Genomic DNA, 13,918 nt, shown 5'->3' on the forward strand with positions numbered 1-13,918 from the left:
GGGCTTCGCTGGCCAGCGAAACCGCGCCTATATATCACTTAGGGCGATTATGCGTCATCACACCACGTGGGATGCATGCACGAACCGCCCACATATCACGTAGTATTTTGTAGCATTCAGGAGCGTTAGGGTTAACCTCCTGGACACTACTGGTCATCTAACAGCATTTCTGATTGGTTGATAACTTGAAATGCTCATTTCAATTGCCAATTATGACTAGGCTTTAAACTATTTATGGTCAAACTTGCATTTGCAGATGACCTTAATAATACCCTCCTTAATTGGTTCAAAATTGAACACAATATTAATTTTGGCTAATCGGCAAGTAGTTCTCATGGGGTTAACTTACAATTCGCCTTGTAAATCCTCAAAAGAAGTTGGATCAATGAAACTGAAGACCTGTTCTAGTATACTATGTGCTGTGCCATCATCAAGTCTGCTACCAGATGTCTTCTTGGATTCAAGCAAATTATCTATGGTCCCAAGAACAGTATCTACAATGAATGGGAAAACAGAAGAATTATGCAAGAGTTATAAGATTCTATTCATATGGAAAAGTAGTCTCTTTTGCTCAAATAAAAGGGGTCCCACAGTTAAGCAATGGGAGAAAATTGTCTTTTTTCACTTTCAACTTCAATTATTATAAAGGGAAAGTTTTTTATTTTCTGGCTCACTCTTAATTGTCTTATGTATATATTAAATTTACTTTTCCCGATTTTCAAGGAAATTGGATGAAAGACCTTGTCGTACAGGAGCACTAAACACCGCGAGGTATTCCCAAACTCTCACTCGATTTATGGCGAAATACACTGACATGCACCCCATGTCATTAAAGTAGCATGCTATAGAAAGCCCTCACTTGATAATAGTCAGTCCGATTGACTTGGCTCAAACGGTATTTCCTAGAAATACTTTGCCAGATTCTACTCTCTAAAAAGGAATCTGATTGGTTACAAAATGCCGTCGTACCGTAGGAAAAACCATACCCTCTTCCGTACATCCCTGCTTAGTGTGTTGTGTGGTAATGTATGCATTGTGCATTGACCTCGAACGCCTCTGTACACACAGTGTGCACACACTGGAGTCGAGTATAATTTATCTAAAGAGACTTTCATAGGAAAACTTTTCCATATGAAAATGACTACTCTGTAGAAGTGGGTAATGGTGAATCCAATGGACGAGGACACAAAACACATCAAGGATCAATAAATGATACAAGAGAGGATACCTTGAATATGAAAAACAGGAAAGAAAAAGAGCAAGGTACACCAACTTGATGTGGGGAAACAAGTAAAATACAGACTTGGCAGTACGCACCGGGGGGGCAAAGACAGCAAATGTAGGCATTAGAAGTAGGCACAGATCGATAGCCCAAAATTACCAGTTCCATCAAGGCCCACAGAAGTGCTAAACCTGTAGAAACAACACAAATCAATGGGAATACAAAAATGAACCAGAACAAGTGATTAAAATCGCTGTGCATGTAAATCCCCATGCATACTGTCTAGTCTGTATTTTACTTCTTTTTTCACATCAAGTTGGTGTACCTTGCTCTTTTTCGTTCCTCTATACCGGTACTCTGTTTATGTAAGAAATAAGGGGCGATGAAATACAAAGGGATGTTTACCTATCCTTTTATATTTTTGATTTTATAACTTATAATAATGTTTAATTATTTTAACTTATAATAATGTTTAATTCAAGGCTTGCTAGACAGAGCTCCTTGAAGGTGCTCAGATATATGAGCAAAAATATGGGTCAATGGGAATACAAAAATGCACCAGAACAAGTGATTAAAATCGCTGTGCATATAAATCCCCCTGCATACTGTCTAGTCTGTATTTTACTTGTTTCCCCACATCAAGTTGGTGTACCTTGCTCTTTTTCTTTCCTCAACTCTGTTTATGTAAGAAATAAGGGGCGATGAAATACAAAGGGATGTTTTCCTATCCTATAAATGTATTTTTGATTTTATAACTTGTAATTGTTTAATTCAAGGCTTGCTAGACAGAGCTCCTTGAAGGTGCTCAGATATATGGAAAACATCCCAATAAAAAACAAAAACAATATTACACCTAGAAATTAGGTGACAAGGGCGTGCGGCCATATTGACACCCATTTTTCAACTCCCTCTCACCCAATGACCCCCTTTCTTGTTTTGCTGTCACCCAATAACATGCTTTATAAATAGTGTTGAACAGACTTTAGATGAGTTCTAACCGAATGCCTCCTTTTATTTTACAAAAATGTACTACCATACTGACTCGAGTATAGTCCCACCCCGTTTTTGGGTGAACATTTTTTCAAAATTGGGGGTGGGACTATACTTTCGATTTCAAGATTTAAATGTTAGATCATTCATGGTTGATTAAAAAAAAAAAAAATTGTAGGCCTATATGTTTTGAATAAATTTGTACTCATGTCATACTCTATTAATGATTTCAAAATGCATACAAATTCAATGCATTTTGAAATCATTAATAGAGTATGACATGAGTACAAATTTATTCAAAACACATAGGCCTACAATTTTTTTTAAATCAACCATGAATGATCCTAGCATTTAGGTCTAGGTCTAGGGACACTCCCAAAGCCGAAAAAATAAATAACTTAAGAAAAAAAACTATATCCTCGCGTCAGTCCTGTAATTTTTTGACATTTTTGTATTTCACAGCTGTTGTGGGCCCACAACTGTCCATGTCTCATTACCCCCTCCACATTTTGAGTGGCTTTTCACCCATTGATCCCCATTTTAGGGGCTTTTCACCCAATGACCCCTCTTTTGGCATGAAATCTCTCACCAAGACCCCTAGTTTTAAAATCGCTGTCCGCACACCCCATCACTTCGAAAGGTCAGTGTTCCCCAGGATTAGACAATTTTTTTTCATCCACAAAAGAACTTACTTTGGTCAGTATGGTCAGTATAGAAAGTTAAATCCATCTGTGACACAGCAGACAACAGGATGTCCAGTTCAGCTATTGGCATGGAAACATCCACAATGTCCCCGATATTTTCTATAATAGACATTGTGTCTAGAAGCCCATCCACATTTCGTCTCTCGCGTCCAGTTTCATCATCACCACCAGTGATCTTATCTCCGATCATAGAAAGGGATAGAGCTGGTCCAAATACTTCTGCATGAATGAAATTTTATACTGGGGTAATTAATATTAACATAACAATTCATACCAGAGTCAAAATTTCATTTGAACGAACACAACGTGACGAACGCTTTTGCATGCTTCATGAAACAAAAAAGTAACAAAAAGCAAATAAATTTGCCTATTTTAAGCCGAACAAACTTTAAAAGTCATGACCAGTGAGTAAATTTTCTTAGTCATCCAGTAGTTTCAAACAGTGTTTTGGAATTAAATCTAATACTGGAACTTACTTTTTGCAACTATTTTGATGTTGCGTCTGGAACCACCAGACAGACTTTATCAGGCAACTGACCCGATGGGCTGGTCATGTGATAGACGGCTAAGAGAGGCATAAAAGAAGCCATTTTTGGGAGTGCATTGAGCAACCATCACTGAACAAGAAAGGGCAACTCCGTTTTAACTTATCTCATGTATGGGACCGGGCCATCGGGGCGATACCTAGCTGTCTATCTACATCTACAAAATACTCAATAACGTTGCTAAAAGCAATAATTGCATGTGACCAGCCCAACAGGTCAGTTGCCTGATGCAGTCTGGTGGTTCCAGACCCATGCAATGTTGCAATAGTTGCACAAAATTGCAGTATTAAATTTAATTCCAAAACTCAGTCATGACCAGTGCTTGAAATAAGGCTGGCCCAAAGATTGTCAAAATCACTAGGTTCACCGATACGCTATACTGCAGGCCCTGTATAATCAATATCAATCCATATATGGAATTGCCTGTTTTTGATTTACGAGCCTGAAATCTTACAAAGTGTAGATGACAATGTGGACCAGTGTAACATTAAAATTGTACAATTTGAGTCTGTGAAAATTTTTGATGGACCGTAGATTTCAAACTCACAGGTGCCCAAATGACCTTTGAAGATCTGGGTTTATTTTGAGCACTGGCTGTGACTACTGCTATAGGCAACTTTGTTGCATACCCTACAGATCTTAGCCCTACATCTGTTCCACTATACACTTATTTCCATTAAAATCTTTTTCCCTACCTGTATCATCATAGGTCCTGGTCTGCTCCACCATTGCTTCAATGTCATCAGAATTCAATTCAGGATTCAGGATTGGTCTAGTTATAGGTATTCTTATTGAACCACCAGATTTATCCATGATCTACAACAACAATCAAAGGGAAAAGAAATCATAAGATTCAAAACAATATTTGCATTAAAGGGGCATTTCGTGATCCACAGCCTCATCCCCCCACTTTTCCCAAAAAAAGTTGAGATTTTTACACCACTGGATACCTCTGGCTACATAATGTTTATGTACCAAATATTTCTTGCAGATTGATTCGTTTAGCAAAAATATCGCTAAATTTGAATTTCGTTCTGGTGCACCAGAATGAAATTACAACACATTGTCTATGGAGCAGTGTAATACACATAATCATGCATAACTCGCAAAACGCAAAATCGGAATCAACTGAAATTTTGGAAATAAGCTTTTTTCGTGGATATCTACTAAAAATGTCACAAAAAGAGGATGCTAGGATCACGAAATACTCCTTTAACTATAGTGGGAGAACCCTGGGAGGTACCACTGAGAGGGGTGGGTCAAAGCTTCACTAAGCCCTCGTGTCAAGTCAAGAAATTTGATACATATATGGAATGGTTCTGAAATGACAATCAGCTGCATCTGGAAGGCATAAAACTGTATATTCGGATGCAAACACAGCTCAAGCTGATCAAACTATAGGCTGGCACTATCACCTCCAAATAGGAATGGGCGGTGACATTACACTGAAAAAACATGGGCTAATGATGTTCGATATTCACCATAATACTTAACCACTCGATTATACAGGTTGTAGCTGTCGAGGCTCTCTTGTGATACAAAAAATTATGTGGCGGTATAAATGTCTCGGATCATAATTGATGGATCCGAGGCCATCTAATTAGAACCTTCAGACAGCAGAACAATGGAGACGTAACTCAAATCTGGTTTGTCTAAGACAGAGTGTCAACACACTATGTTCATTCATTCATTCATTCATTCATTCATTCATTCATATTTTATTTTGCCAATCACCAATCAATAATACAATGTACAAATGTAATTCAATAATGATATTAGCAGAAGCAATAATAGTGATAATGATAATAATATAAATCATGGTAATAAATAACCAATATAATAATAATAGTAAAAAATCCTGTTAATAGGAATAACATGATAATAATAATAATTATGTACATGATATGGCGGGATGTACCAGGTTAATTGCACAAAATGGCCCGTTTAGAAAAGAAATATAATAACAATTAAACTTTATACTACAGTGGAAACCCAGATTGAAAAAAAAATGGGGATGGCGGTAATCAATCAACAGACAATGTAGAGAGGTCTTTAATGCGCGTGTTTATAGAGGATGTAAATGGAAAGATTATACTGCAAAAACTTTTGAAGTACTTATGCGCTATCAAACACTAGAGACCGGATAATTCTTTCTCACTATAAACATGCTCATAGACTAAATTAATTTATCAGCATATGATGTTATTATACCCTAATTGTTGACAAATGAGCCGTATATCATATAAGTCGCAGTATGGCGATAGTATTGCCTGTTTACAAAAAGTAGTTTTTATAGAAAAAATGTACAATCAAATAATTAGAAAAAAACCCTATAGAGGGTATGCAATACGACGTCACTCATGACAGAGTCATCCTCATTTAAATAAAATGCTGTCCTCCATAAGGTGCCACGGGGCAAATCGCATGCTAATACATTAAAACAGGTGATAGGTATGAATGGATGTGGAATCGATCTAGAGACCTGTCCCTCTGTCATCTTAAGCTATTTTAGAACTGTCCTCCAACATGGCTGCCATCTCAATTGTTATACCGTTCCGGTTGGTTTATTGCATACACTCTATATGACAAGATCATTGAATCAACCTGACAAAATAGGGTTAAATCAGGTTAACTATGTGAGAATGATTCATTGCTGTCTGGAAGAGCTTTTTCCTCATAGAGTAATTATACACAGTGCATGTGTGTTGAGGTGAACTGGAGACACTTTGACCTAGGACATGGTTGTTACTTTTCAGTAATAACAAGAGTGACCAGCAGCAAGCATATACATATCCCTACTGAATAATACAAAACACTGCTGCCAGGGTGCCTCCTGTTCATGGGCGGAGGCAGGTAACACATTGGGCACATCCAACCACACCATCCTCTGGGCATTGCTCTACGTGCTAGCCATGCGCTTCAATGGAAAAATTTCAAGTTTTGAAATATTTTCTCAAAATATCAAAAGAACTACTGAATCAATACTAGGCTTGTTTGTACTAATTTTAATGCATTTTTCAGGCTGATATAGTCATGAAATTTTCATTTCTGAAATTTTGAATTTTAAAGATTTTTTTGAAACTTGTCGTCTGCAGTCGACACCCGCGTGAGGAGAGTTAAGAGTTAAACAAGTCTCTGTACATACCTGTACAATAACATCAACCATGACATTATCTCCTTCCTTAATACCGTGAAGATTATTTGTAGCTATCGCACCACGTATCACATTCCTTCTTGTTTCTTCACCCAGTTGGACCTCTCCCCTGGTACCATCCTTTCTGGGATAATTCACAAAGACTGTGTACAACAATGGCCAGGCACCTTCGCCGTCAACTTGACAGTCAGCTTCGATATCAAGCTGTAAAAGTAATGTCAAACAAGATTCACAGGCATTTAGTATTTCAACCTGCTGCAGTTGGGCGTAGATGCGAGCAGAACCTAGGGAAAGAGGGAGGGGCAACACAGAAAATATTCAGAATTGAAATAAGTATGATAATTTAGATATACATCAAATATTACACCTCTGTTTTGGAAACCAGCACAATAAACACACATAAAAATGTATTTTCACAATGAAATCATCCAAAGAAAATGTGGGAGCATGTGTGGCCGAGTGGATAAGGCGCCCGACTCATAATTCATAGGTAGGTTGCGAGTTCGAGCCCCGCTCGTGCCAACGTGTTGTGTCCTTGGGCAAGGCACTTTATCCTCATTGCCTTGTACTGGGGGATGGAGTGGGGTTGGATTGGATGCTTGTATAGTTGTTTGTTTCAATGTTGCAATATTGGCGCTGATTAAGCTGCTGCCTGCAAATTGTATTGTGTCTGTTTAGGTGTGAATGTACACTTCTAGCAATTTGACCTGCGGGTCACCATTAGAGTTTGAAATAAAACTAAGCTTCCTTTTTTTTTTAATGTTAAAATTGGCTGAATACAAAATTACCCGGTGCTATAGGGTCAAGTAGCCGGTGTTTTTTCCAATCACCCAGGCTTCTTGACATCTCTGGGGTGGGTCTCTGTCCATGTTCCCATTATACCCCCTTGACAGCAGGCTTTTACCATGACTTTGAGCAAGCCCTAATGGTTGCATATCACCATGGCATAGGGAGAGCGTGGCGCAATGGTTAGGATACTTGCCTTTAGTGCATGAGGTCCCTGGTTCAATTCTCATGTAGCGATTTGCTGGGATATTGACTTGGGGAAAAATTAATCGGCAACTTCTGTAGATTAAATTCGACTTCCGCTCTCCCATGGTTCATTTAGAATTGGGTAAATGAATCATGAAAGTACTCCCCTTCGGAGGGGATGTTAAGCTGTCGGTCCCATGTGCAGAGAGCCATACCTGTACATGTATTTCGCAGCCAGTTTCGAAAAGAGTAGGGTGTTAACCCCTGACTGTTCCCAACCCGTCCCGGTGTTCAAATGGACCCCGATGGAAATAAGCTTCTATAGAGGCTTTCTTGGGTTATCCAGGGTTGTCAGAACCCGAACAAATCAAATAAAAATAACAGCCACACTTGACCTTTGATACATGATTGACCCCTGTATCTTGCAACTTACCTCCTGCCCCACACGATAATCACCCATCGTTATCTGACAACCAATCACGCCGGGACATACTGGCGCAACATAATTTACAGTTGTGGCATCTGAACCATCAATGACTTTCAATTCAAAATTAAATTCTGCTGCTTCAACTGTAACTTGCTCTGAAAAAAAAACACAGAAAAATAGGTGGCACTTAACTGTATTTTAGGGTGAGTAGGATGGCAGGAGCCATAATTTTCCACTTTTATAGCCATGCACACCTTGGTCTGGGGCGGACATTTTTAAAATGAATTTAGAAGAGCAGCAACAATACCACTTGCATTACATTCCAGAGGTTAAATCTACATCATATGCAAAATTTGAGGAAAAATGAACAAGTCCGTTTTATTTTAGGGCCATTTGTCTATAAATGGTCTTTACATGTAGCCCTATGGAGAGAGTGCCTGTTGAGGGCGCTATAACCTCCATTTTAGGAATCAAAAATGTGATTAAAAAAAAATGGGAATTTTCTAAAATTTTCAAAGTTTGTAGTATGAACATGTAGAAATATAATCAAGTAGTTACTAGTACCCTACCTGCTCTTTTCCGCAAAAAATAAGAAGCCCTATATACCTCAATGATAATGAAACCTAAGTGATGCAACTAAGGCTATATTAAAAAAATACTTTGTCTCAAAGCTCTTCAGTTTCTGAAAACCTAATGTGGAATGCATTTATTTATTTATTTTTTGATAGCAAGCATTATTCACATCATCCACATCAATGCTCTCATAGCTGTCGAATTCTGCACCCGATTCTGCCTTCTGCACTAAGCTGGCTAATTCTGCAATTTGGAGTTAGCGATGCATGAATTCCTACCAGAAAAATATTTCCACAACAATGTTTCTTAACAACTTTTGGTTTGATGTAAAAACCATCCGGTACAGGTCTTTTTCGAACCCAAATATCTTCACTTGCAGGATACGACCCTCTCTGGTGGCTTCCATGTTGAATAACTCAACTCAATATATGTACAGCAGTACGCCCTATCGCTACACACTGCTATTAGGCAAAAAAAAATAATGGTTTGTCTCAAAGCTCACAAGTGGTTTGAAAACAAATGCGAAATGAGACTTTTTTTTTTTTTATTCCCGACTTTTTCATGGTATTTGGAGAAAAAAAGCGGATTTTCGCGAATTTTTTTTGAAATAAAAAAATTTCCGCATTTTTTTTTCCAAATCTCACGATTTTACAAATGCGCGCGCGAGCTTTGAGACAAACCTTTTTTTTTTTTTTTGCCTTATAGCTACATAGAGCAGGACAACTAAGACGTAGTCTATTTTGTACTTTTCCGTCGCTTACGCAAAAGGTGTGATGTGTATGCCTATGTATCTTTATCACAGAGCGACAGCTAAAAGCTTGACTTCTGCACTAGAGACTATCATGTCGGCTCATTTTATTGTGTAAAACTTGCAATCTCAGAATAAAAAACAAAAACAGTGATCAGAGGTCTCGTGACCAACCATCTCTAAATTACACCAACTGATTGCTTCTTCAAACTCTTATACTCCCACCATGTTTTTACTTCACCCATGAAAGACAAATCAGCCAAATAGAAGTGCACTGATTTATCCATGTAGCTCAAAGCAGACATGTTAGGTGTTCACACAGAAGGTTCTGCATTCAAAACCTATTATAAACATCCTCTTTTTCACTAGATTTATTTAGCAAGACACGATATGTAAATGATCTAAATCTAACCAAAAATAAGAAAGTCTTTTCTGATCATGCCATATGTAAAAGAGATCCCATTCTTTGGAATTCTTTAGATAAAAATCTGAAAGCTTCAAAATCCTTTAAACATTTCCACAATCAATTCAAAACAAAACTTATCTCTAAATATAATTAATCTTTTCCGCGAGCACTCCCCCCTTCCCGTGTTTTGTCTTTAAGTTTTTTGGCTAATTTCATTTGATTTTAGGGAAAAGCTAACTTTCAGACCTTTTTGGTCTTCAAGCCTTTTCCTCCATATGTACCGTGTTTGTATATATTATTTTTTATGTAATGTCTCTGATTTGTATGGAAATAAATATGAATGAATGAATGAATGAATGAATGAATGCTTCATGTTATTAAATTTAATTAAACTGTAAACATATCAAGATTAAATGATTTTTTTTAAATTATCATTTATGATTGCAATGGGTTATATGTTTCATTTGGCAAAAGAGGATAATATTTTTATTATACTGAAATTTTGGTGCTGAATACCTTTTGATATGCGTTTGGACAGTAGCCACTGTCCTTCTGCCCCTGCTAGATCATACTCCGTTTCATCTAATAGCACCCCATTCAATGTCAAGTAGATTTCAGGTTGTGTGTTGCCCGTTGAGATCTCAATCTCAGCGAGAATTGAAATAGTTTTTGATGCAGGAAAGCAACCTTCGCTATTGACAAAATTGGTGTCAAATTTCACCTGGAGAAAACGAAACACAATTAATTAATTGTAAGAACATTTATAAAATTTACACAATCATGATCATGTATGTCAATGTTGAAATATGTTTTATTAACTTAAATATCTCATTTGAATCAGTCAAATTTATTGTGTTTGTAATACAGATTCACATACAAGCTCCAAGATAGTAAGTGATTTTTCTTTTTTACATCATTATTTTGGTTTAAACTGAATAAAAAACCTCTCTGGCATTATTACTTGCACATTATTTTATCATTTTTGTGAAAGAGTAGCAAAAGAAAAAATTGAAGGAGAAGCGAGTAAATTTGGCTGATGTGGGATTTGAACCAGCCAGTCCAGTGCTATACAATAGGAGTCATCCAGCCCTATGATGAACAGCGATCCCAATCATGCCAAAAAAGAATATTGTTGTGTTGCCCTCAAGTGGGAAAATGGGAAAGTTGGGTCGGACGGTCGGATTTCTATTTTTTTTCTTCCTTTTTTTTACCTTTAGTTTTTAAAAAATCGCCTCAAATATTAAATAATGCTTCTTCAATTAGGGGACATTTGTCAATTTTGACTTCTGGATACCTGTTAGACATCAATTAAAGACTAGTCTTTCAATAAAATATTAATTTTAAGTGCAAAACATTGATTTTTTGAACAAATTTGTCAAAATCATCATTCAAAAAAAAATGCCAACCCTGATTTTTCAGGATTTAGGGTCGGTCGGTTGAGGGCAACACAACAATTTTTTTTTGGCCCTCATCAATATCTATATTTTGTTCGAACGCTTAATTAGTCAGAGCCATAAAACCGTGCTGTTGAGGTTCATGCCCACATTCTGTAAGGATGGAAATTCAGCCAAATTTTCTTTGCTTCCCTTCTTCATTAAAAATAAAAATTTAACAAAATTATATGGCCCTAAAAATTATGTTATAGCAACTTCTACTACTTACCTGAGGAGGGTTTCCAGGTGTCACAGTCACGGTTTTCTCTGCCGTTTGACTTTCTCGTCCAGTCTTGCTGCACGTCAGAATGATATTATAGGAACCAATGTAAGCCTTTGATGGATCAAACATGGTTGTTTCTTCATTGGTGGTAGTTAAAGGGCATTCTAGATTGGTGACCTGCAACAGATGAGGGTAAAGGTTAAAGGTTAAGATTCAACATAATTATAAAGTGCCCTGATTAAAGGTTAAAGGGGGGTAACCCTATTGGTTTTGGATATGGATTGTCTTTAAAATTACATAATAATATCAAATATCTCCCCCTTTATGCTGCTTTGTGAAAAAACGAGAGCATTTTCAGCGTAAATGTGAATAAATAGCCAAATTTGCAATCCAATACCTTGTATACGTGAATTGCATTCTGGGTAGGCATGCAACAACAACAATTCCCGTTCAGATGACGAATGCTGACATGCTGCAATGCCCGGCCCGTATTGAACGGAAAATATTTGTTTTTTTTTTTTTTCGCACCGCTTTCAGAAAAAAGGAAACAAAATATATTTCCCCTTGCAATATGTACATTTCAAATGAATATAAAAAAGTTTGGGTTAAAAATGGAGAGGAAAAACCTTCCGTTACGGGTTTTGAACCGGGTACCTCTTGGTAAAAGAACGGTAGCGCTAGCCAATTGAGCTATTTCACCAACTGAAATATTCAAGGAATTGTTTTAATTATATACGGCGGACCGTCTCCTCAGCGCTTAGCGTGGTTCGCTTTTTTCTTCCCATGATCCGAAGTAATTTTATTGTTTACAAACTGGTATACCTGTAAAACCGCTGTGATTCATGATTTCTCCGAAATACATCGACTTGGAGCGTCAAATTTCAGGATAGTAATGAGAAAAATAGTATCTATTATGTGATACCAAAACCTCATCAACAATGAAAAAAAAAAATCGGGGATGATGCTGTCGATCGGGTCACGGACCTTTAAGTGACCTGGCAGAAAGTTATTAAAATGCATATTTAAAAAATTTATTGATGCGTGTTTGGAATGCAAGATATCACATAGGTGCATCCATGCTAAATTTAATGTATTCTTATTTCTCAGCGAATCAGCGTGATGAGGTGCACGTGTATGCGTTCGCATTCAAACTGTGGAAGGGTGCATATTATACACGTACTACTGTGGAGCCTTTATATTGCAACCGTGGAGCTCCATGGTTGGGATAGCATCAAGAACAGTGTCTTTGAGCCATAGAGGGGGTATAACACCCCCATTTTGTGATACAAACACCTCCATATTAAGTCAATTGTGTAGGGGTGTGGGGGTGTGTGTGTGAAAAATGAAAACGTCTTCAGTTGAGGACACACACTCCACATTCCAACTGTGGCCCACTCAGCAATGGGGGACCATCCTCGGTTTTATGGAGGTCTGCAAATTACCGCAAATGCATGCATGACTTATTTGTGAAATATGTCCACTATCGTTATATTAGATTTAATGTCCACAGTTTCTACATAACCACAAAAATACACACAAAAAAAATGGCGGAAAATATCCTCGGTATGTCGATTGAGTACAGATTCGGATGTCCACGCTTGCATAGTCCTAAAGGGAGGCGATTGCACGTAGGGGTGGGCGGGGGTGTGTGTGAAATGCTACTGTTGGAAACTCACAAAAACACTACACTTGGATGTTTGTGTGTGTGGTGTGCAGGAGTATATGTGCAAGTAAGATTAGGTAACCCCCAAAGCAATTAATATAGCGTACAGCAGTCTATGATCATAATGATGTCACTGGATGGGGTATTACAGGAAATCTTATCTGTTACTGTGTGGCATGTGCGACACATTTCACTGTATACTCACCGATTCATCTTCCAGAGTGATATCTCCACAGCTCCATTCACACAATGGCTTATTGTCTGGGTCATCAGGATCCCTTGATTCAGAGGCGTAGGGAACTAGCTCTGTACTATCCACACCTACAGTACTGCTTCCCTGGATACGGGCAATGAGATCCCGGACATGTACGGTCAACTCCATGGATGCCTGGGCCGCCTGGCTGTCATCATCTCCGCTTCTTTTGGCAGTGCAGGTTATGGTTACTTTCTTGCCTTCTTCTGTGTGGTTATTAAAATGAGAAGGTTTTGGATTAAACATGTTATTACATATTGGGTGACTCCACACCAGAGCCAGATCCACATTGAAACGTTTCAATGCGATCTACATGACATCCGAATCCGCATCTGGTAAATGGTCGCATAGTGAGCATGGTGAGTGCATTTCTTGTAAGTGTGTTACATGTGCGTGTGCATGTATAGGGCGCTCATGGCGCAATGCCATATGCATGCATGTGTAGCATTCAAGAGAGATTAAAACGCATCACAGAGATGTATACTAATGCGGATCTGGCCTCACACATGAAGTCACCCCATATGAAGTTTCTATCTGTACCACAAATATACTGCACCATTTACATACATGTTTCTGATACAATGCACACTATTATTGGAACAGAC

At 37.9% G+C, this 13,918-nt stretch overlaps 1 protein-coding gene across 1 annotated transcript in view; it reads right to left on the reverse strand.

Moving 5' to 3' along the window:
* Positions 1 to 13,918, reverse strand: part of LOC140165504 (uncharacterized) — a 72,146-nt gene that overhangs the window by 9,177 nt on the left and 49,051 nt on the right. The window contains exons 15-22 of the mRNA XM_072188794.1: positions 13,266 to 13,519; positions 11,404 to 11,574; positions 10,258 to 10,462; positions 8,021 to 8,169; positions 6,607 to 6,819; positions 4,157 to 4,277; positions 2,905 to 3,135; positions 350 to 494 (exon numbers count right to left, since the gene is read on the reverse strand). Of these exons, the coding sequence (XP_072044895.1) occupies positions 350 to 494; positions 2,905 to 3,135; positions 4,157 to 4,277; positions 6,607 to 6,819; positions 8,021 to 8,169; positions 10,258 to 10,462; positions 11,404 to 11,574; positions 13,266 to 13,519 (1,489 nt within the window). The remainder of the gene's footprint in view (positions 1 to 349; positions 495 to 2,904; positions 3,136 to 4,156; positions 4,278 to 6,606; positions 6,820 to 8,020; positions 8,170 to 10,257; positions 10,463 to 11,403; positions 11,575 to 13,265; positions 13,520 to 13,918) is intronic.

The sequence above is a fragment of the Amphiura filiformis genome, chromosome 12 (assembly GCF_039555335.1).
Source record: "Amphiura filiformis chromosome 12, Afil_fr2py, whole genome shotgun sequence".
Taxonomy (NCBI): Eukaryota; Metazoa; Echinodermata; class Ophiuroidea; order Amphilepidida; family Amphiuridae; genus Amphiura; species Amphiura filiformis.